Source organism: Monopterus albus, unplaced genomic scaffold, assembly GCF_001952655.1.
Source record: "Monopterus albus unplaced genomic scaffold, M_albus_1.0 scaffold435.1, whole genome shotgun sequence".
In the NCBI taxonomy this organism is placed as follows: Eukaryota; Metazoa; Chordata; class Actinopteri; order Synbranchiformes; family Synbranchidae; genus Monopterus; species Monopterus albus.
Genome location: NW_018128315.1, coordinates 120,524 through 127,344, shown reverse-complemented (window position 1 = coordinate 127,344; position 6,821 = coordinate 120,524). Strand labels below are relative to the sequence as shown.

Below are 6,821 nucleotides of genomic sequence, written 5' to 3'. Positions count from 1 at the left end.
CGTTATCCGCAAATCTGATTGGCTGAGAGCAACTCCACTCACTTCTTATGGGAATGAGAAGTAAATACACAGAATGAGCAGTGTATGCACACCAGACAGACGGTGATGTGTTACAACAGGACAAGAACTAATTTATCACTAGGTTTAGAAGGTAGACACAATGAGTCATCATCGGTATTTTATATTCATCACATATTCTTAATTATTATTAATATTATTATTATTATTATTACTACTACTACTACTACTGTAAGCAAGAGTCAGCTTCCCATGCACCAGATCTCTGGATATTCTTAACAAATATTTGGGTCTTGTGTTTCATAATAAATAAATATATCACCCAGTGTAGCTGTGTATTTTACTGATATGTTTTTAATCCTTTTGAACAGCAGTGGAGGCCTATGGCACAGACTAATCTAGGACTGACAGAGTGACAAACATGAACTGTTAGTTGAGGTGATTCATTGTTAGTTTTAGGCACTGTATGTGGAGTGTTGTGTTAAAATACTAAATAACTGGCCTTATCCTTTAATCTTGATTGTTGCAGAACTAATTCAGTCTATTCATACTTTCCCACTGACCTTCTGTAATATCTAGATAAAGAATGTTTTTGCTTGTACAGGTTTTTAAATGTATTATACTTTATTAATCCCCCTTGGACATTTTTTTTACTTTACAACAATAAAAAATGCCTGATGTTCACATATCTTAAGCATGTTTATTCTTTCTGTTTACAGGGTCAAATTTACTTGCTGGGGGGCCAAAGGGCAAAATGAAGGTATCTTGATGTGTTTAAAACAGTACTCACCAGATCACAGAACCAGTGATATCATCTTCTTTATTCTACACATTCTTCCAAGACCAAACCTGGCACCAGCATTATCCACAATGTAACTGGGGGATTTGAGTGTTATGCTAGTAGCAGATAATATAGTCTTGAGTTGTAGCCTCAAACAGAGACAAAGAGCAGCCCACAGAGGTCTGGAAGGTCCCTTCTTTCTAACTCCAAACAACCTGATTGTTTTCATCTTGAGGCTTCAGACCCAGCTGATACTGACAAGTGACATCACCTGAATACACTGATCAGACTTCACACGCTAACTTTATTCACAAATGCAGTAATACTTCCCAAGACCCATAAACACATCTTGATGTGTAACATTAATGGAGTTCTTCTTTAGGTAACAGGTACAGGGCACGCAATAGACCACATGACAGCTTCAGATTTTGCAAAAGGCCTCAGACACCAACCCTGTTTCCCAGAAACTGCTTCCATGTGAAATAACAGATATGTTTTGAAGCAAACATAATGCGGCACAGATTATGGTTTTATTATCATAAGCATTTGTAAGGAATGTATCTTTCAATTCACAGTGTCCACGTTGAATATATCTGCAAAATGTGTAGTGACACTGTGTAGTATTTGATTTTGTTATGACATCTGCTTGTATCAGCTGAAGAATAACTAACATTTTCATTTCTGTCAAGGCAATCACAGCACTTGGTTAAGGTTATGGAAAGACTGAGGTTATGATTTAATGATACAGAAAAGTTGCCATTCTGTGATATGTTATTGTGAATACTGTAGGAAACCAAATGAAATACTCTGGCACATACATTCAGTTTTTATTTAACACACACATTAATTATCAATTTATCTTTGTTGTGTTATTATAAAAAAACAGTCCAGGCAGCAGAATGTACCTTTTGTTACAAATTAGTTCTGTATAAATGTAATTTTTGCAAATCAGGGTTGGAGGTCTGCAAAAAAAGCACATTATTTCACTTAATGTGCTGCACTGTGATTTACTAAACAAATTTCAAACTTATCAAATTTAGAACAAGACATATTATTTACAATTGTCAAGGAATGCACTAGAATAAAAGCAGTTTTAAAGCATCATGTTTTTATTGTGTTGTGTTTGTTTCCAGCTATAGACTCCAGGCTGAAGGGAGATTTTTCTCTCCTGTCTGGCTCAAACAGCACAAGAATGTCCCTCATACTGACGTGTGGGAATGTTCATTGCATCACTAAAAAGGAATCTGAAATGATGTTACACTCCCTGTAGGCAAGCACTCGCTCAGATTCAGATTCAGAGTCCTGTGGAAAACACTGGTAGAAGGCCTGGACTGTTTATCATCAGTGAGACGTACTGCAGAAGCAGCACAAGGACACAGTGTACTGGGACCAGATCCTCAGTTTGTTTTTACCCGGCTTGGATGACTGGTCGAGTGGAGTTCAACAGCATCATGACAGTGACGGAACAAATATTTGAAACCGGAAATAATACATTTTAATATCAGTGCAGTGCAAGTTAAAGTCCTGGATTCCAGACCAGTGAAGGAAATCACATTTGCTTACTTATGTACAGTTTTGAGGTAGGTGTACTCGACTTGAATATTTTTACTAATTGAAACTTTACACTTGTTTACTCTTTACTCCTCTACATTTATTTGACAGCTATAGTTACCACTTATTTTTCAGTGTAAGATCTTACATTGAAAAACAAAGAAAACAACTGAACTTATAAAAACCAACATGTTGTTACAGATGAAACCAGTTGTTGACAACCTTTTTTGTGACCCACTACAACTTGACAAATTTCAGATGTCTCAGTAGTTTGCATGATTGATGAACTTCTTAGATGGTTAAATATAAATAACTATAGGAAGCTGAAAGAGATAAAATTCTATATCATTTTACATAAAAGCAAAGATGAGAGAAAGGTTTACTAAATACCGATTGATGTAACATTTGTGTTATATTCTTCCCTTCCTCATTAATCATCTCACACCCCTCTACTGTAACAACTGTTTGCATAAAGAAATAAAGAAGTTAAAGCTACCTCCACCTCAAGCAGCTACTACTGTAAATGACACCTTGATGCATCAGTATTAACAATCTAATCATGTAATTTATAACAACATATTAATATCAGGATCTATGTTTTTGTAGAGTGTGTGATTTTTACAGCTGGAATATGAAATGAATCATTTTTACATTAATGAATTTGTGCTTTTACCCGAGTAAATAATCTCACCACTTCCACCGATCAGGATTGTTTTCTGAAGTTATGTCACGAGTGAACTTATGTGCTTTTTTTGAGAAAACTTCATTCTTAGTAAAGCACGCCTGCATTGATATTTATTCTTGAGGAACAACATCTAGTTATATTATGCCAGGTTGTTTTGTGCTTACATGATGCATAGTCCTACATTTTGTGTGGTTGATTTATAAATAAATTGCTAATTGCCAACTGATACATACACAACACACAAAGAGTGGGGAAACAGAAGGTTGTTCTGATCCAGGGACAGTAGCAAACAATGAGAGATAGACAGTTTCATTAGATTTTCAAAGAAACATCCCCTCAATTTATTTCTTTTAAAACTGGAGTTTCTGTTTTAACTAACACACATAGAGACAGAGAATTTTGTGAAGCAGTGGGGTATCATCAGTTATTATGAGGGTCATCAGACTCATTTAACACAGGCACTCACTAACTGAATGAATGAAGACACTGGATTTAAACTGACGGGACAGGACGTCCCAAGAGAAAGGAGAAGGGAAGCTGTTACAGCACCCTCTGGTGTTTAAATCTGAAAAGGCTGAGAACCACTGTTAGATAACAAATTAGATCCAGGGGTGTCAGAGACAGTTACGTTCCTTCAGGTTTCTCACTACAACAGTATTATGCATGATGTAAGCTCTGCTGGGTAAATAGCTAGCTGTCAAACTAAACATGGAGATATTAACGTGTACTTGTAGTGGTGAACTCCATTTGTAATGTACACAATGCTGTCACTCTCTTTTCTAGTAAAGAAAATTAGCATTTTTATGCCATTAAAGTAAAAGTTCACATTCTCGGTAACAGTGACATCCCCATTAGTGAATTCTGGAGCTCTATTGTCAAGCATACTCAAAGCAAACTATCACCCATCTGGTCTCATTACGGAGGCATGTCCCAGAACTCATGGCAGATACACAGGAAGAATCCATAAACCATGACCATGACAAGGCTGGCAGGAACCAGGCTCACCAGCATTACCCCGAGTGTGGTCCTTTGTATCATGAGCAGGTAAACCCCCATGGGAAGCGAGCTGAAGTACAGCAGCCCCAGCACCCACACCAGTGCCCGGGCCAAGGTCTGGGACAGGAGGGCTGCACAATTCAACACCGTCCACCTCTGTGTGATCAACTCCATGGAGTCCAGACTGGATGAGCGGAAGCCCTGGTTTGATGCATGCGATTCATGGGACTGGTGGTGGAGGTGGAGATCCTGGGTTGAGGCAGATGAAGGCTCCATGATGGTGATGACCACAAAGTTAGGGGAGCCCGGGAGGGAGGAGTAGGTGGTGGAGGAAGATGCTGAGGAAGATGAAGAACAGGATGTCACAGGTTGGTTGCTACTCATCAACGAGCTCAGCCGGCTGGGGCCAAGGAGCGGTTCTGTGGTCACCTCCTGGTGGAAGTGCAGGTTCCTCTGGTTCCTGCTTTGGAAAGCCAGCACCGCCACCAGGTTGATATCATCTGGTAGGTTGCTCAATGCTTCCCTTGATAGTCTGGTGACACAGCGGCAGAACGGGCACACCACAGCGCTGGGAGGTGACTCACCTAGGTTCAGGATCTTAGCAAAGCACTTGGCACACAGATGGTGGCAACACTCAAGTGCCTTTGGCCTTCGACTCCCCAAGTTGTACGTGCAATAGCAGATCTTACACTCCAGCTTCTCTGCGCTCAGCACATCAGTGTGACCACCACTGCTTCCATCGTCAGTGCTTTGCTGCTCGATCATCCTATCCCAAAACTCTATCCTGCCTCAGGGTCAGCAGAAAAATTCAGCCAAAAGCTCCGGTCCAGGCTCAGGGCTGAGGCACACAACAAACTTCCCATAACTGGAGACAGTGAGAACAGTCACCGCTGAAGGTCTGAGGTTCATTGTGGACACCCCCCAGGCTCCTGCAGCTTGTGTGTGAAAAAGAGGTATATGGGAGTGTAAAGACCCTCGCAGGTTTTGGCCACAGGGGTTTCCCTACCTCTGAGCCGTTGGAGTAACCGTGCTTCATTTGGGGCAAAAGCATTTCATGGGTCACACAGAAGAAGAGAGGGAAAATGAGAGCAAGACCGCAAGAAACACAAATAGAGAGAGAGGGAGAGAGAGAGAAATAACTGTTGACACAGCATTAGAAGAGAACAAACGGAGGTGAAGGGACAACAAAGCAAAGCCTGTACAAACCAGACCTGGACTTTTCGAGCCTGATCTTTTGTTGCTCAGTGAAATTCAGCCCAATTAGGCTGACACACACACTGGTCTTACTGTATTTGTGAGGACACTGGTTGGCACAATGCATTCCCAAACCTTGCACCCTGATCTCAACAGTCACAACTAAATGCCTATCCTTAACCCTTATCCAAAGCCTAACCTAAAACCGATCCTAATGCTCCTTTGTAGGTCTTATTTCTCCCAGTATTAGGTCTGTCACAGTCAACTTCATGGCACCAAGTGCCAGAAACTACCAAGCTGTGTTAATTAGAGGTCCTCTTCAATATAGAACATGAAGAAAATGCATGATTACCAGCAAAAACTGATGTATAAAGCAATGATTAGTAATAACAAACAGTGGCAAGAGGCATAATTAACATTTACATCTACATGCATTTGGTCACATGTAGCCAAATTCTTTGTTTTACTCTGATTTGTATTGTGTATTTTTTATTCTTGTTTTAAAATGTTTTAAACTGGTAAATGATTTTACAATCTCCAATAACATAAAAATAGTGATAAACACCTTGTGGTTGTATTACAAATATTGTGTTGGTTTGTTTGTTCTATTCACAATAAAACTGCAGAACCTCATTTGGACCAGTAGGAGGCAGGAACCCAAACTGTTAGGAACAGCCCTGGTTTCCAGTCAGTGTAACTGTAGCTAACAGCTGTCTGTACACAACCAGCAAAACAGGTCAGCATTTCTATTGGAAGGTGCCAAGTTGCAGTCCATTTCCTGAATGGAAGTCTTATATCCTCTAAACTCCTGAGAAGAATATGTAGCTCAGCAGCTTCTAGATATTCTTTCTTCACTAGCTGCTTCTTTGCCTGTTTGTTGTGTATCGCTGGGAAAATGAAGAACTGAAAGAAGCTAAAACTCCAGAGAGCTGCAGAGGGGTCACATGTTTCAGGTGAATATGTAGTAACTCCATTTTAACCTTCACTCTTTTAATATGTTATTGTAGTATCTAACAGTATAATACAAACATATGATGTCACATTCACATAACACACACCCACACACACACAAACCAACACATGACGTCAATGACCTAAACCACAACAACACAAAGAGCAGCTGAGGTCTGGAGCTGCATCAAATCAGACAGAACCAGACAGGAAGTGTAGCGATTTTGTCTTTCACACTAAAGGCTCATATTAAAACAAATAAAGTGCAGATACCATGACTGAAATGAAATTCCCTTAACTTCCTGCAGTTACTTTTCTCCTTTTGCTTTACTTTCAGGGCTGTCAAATGCAAACTAAACGGGATAGACAGTCTAACTTTAATATAAAGCAACATTCACAAAAAGTGATCACTGCCGAGCATCTGTGACCAAAATGCAGATTTTGAGTTAAAACAAGATGATGTGTTATTATTAGGCAGCCTAAATTGAAAATGTTATTTGCCCCAATGGGCGAAATAGATGTGTATTTTGTTGTCTAGCTGCAGAAAGAATAAGGAATCCTGCCAAACGTGCTGAGTTTCATTTTGAAAGCCTGGCACCGGAGATGCTGTCGCAACCCTTCCGCTTACCTTGACAGCCACCTCTG

The 6,821-nt window shown here is 40.0% G+C and overlaps 1 protein-coding gene across 1 annotated transcript; it reads right to left on the bottom strand.

The window, feature by feature from the left end:
- Nucleotides 1-2,076: 2,076 nt before the first annotated feature.
- rnf182 (ring finger protein 182) lies at nt 2,077-5,623 on the bottom strand. The gene has a single exon (XM_020587026.1). The coding sequence runs from the start codon at nt 4,794-4,796 to the stop codon at nt 3,951-3,953; it is 846 nt and encodes a 281-aa protein (XP_020442682.1). The 5' UTR covers nt 4,797-5,623; the 3' UTR covers nt 2,077-3,950.
- Nucleotides 5,624-6,821: the final 1,198 nt, after the last annotated feature.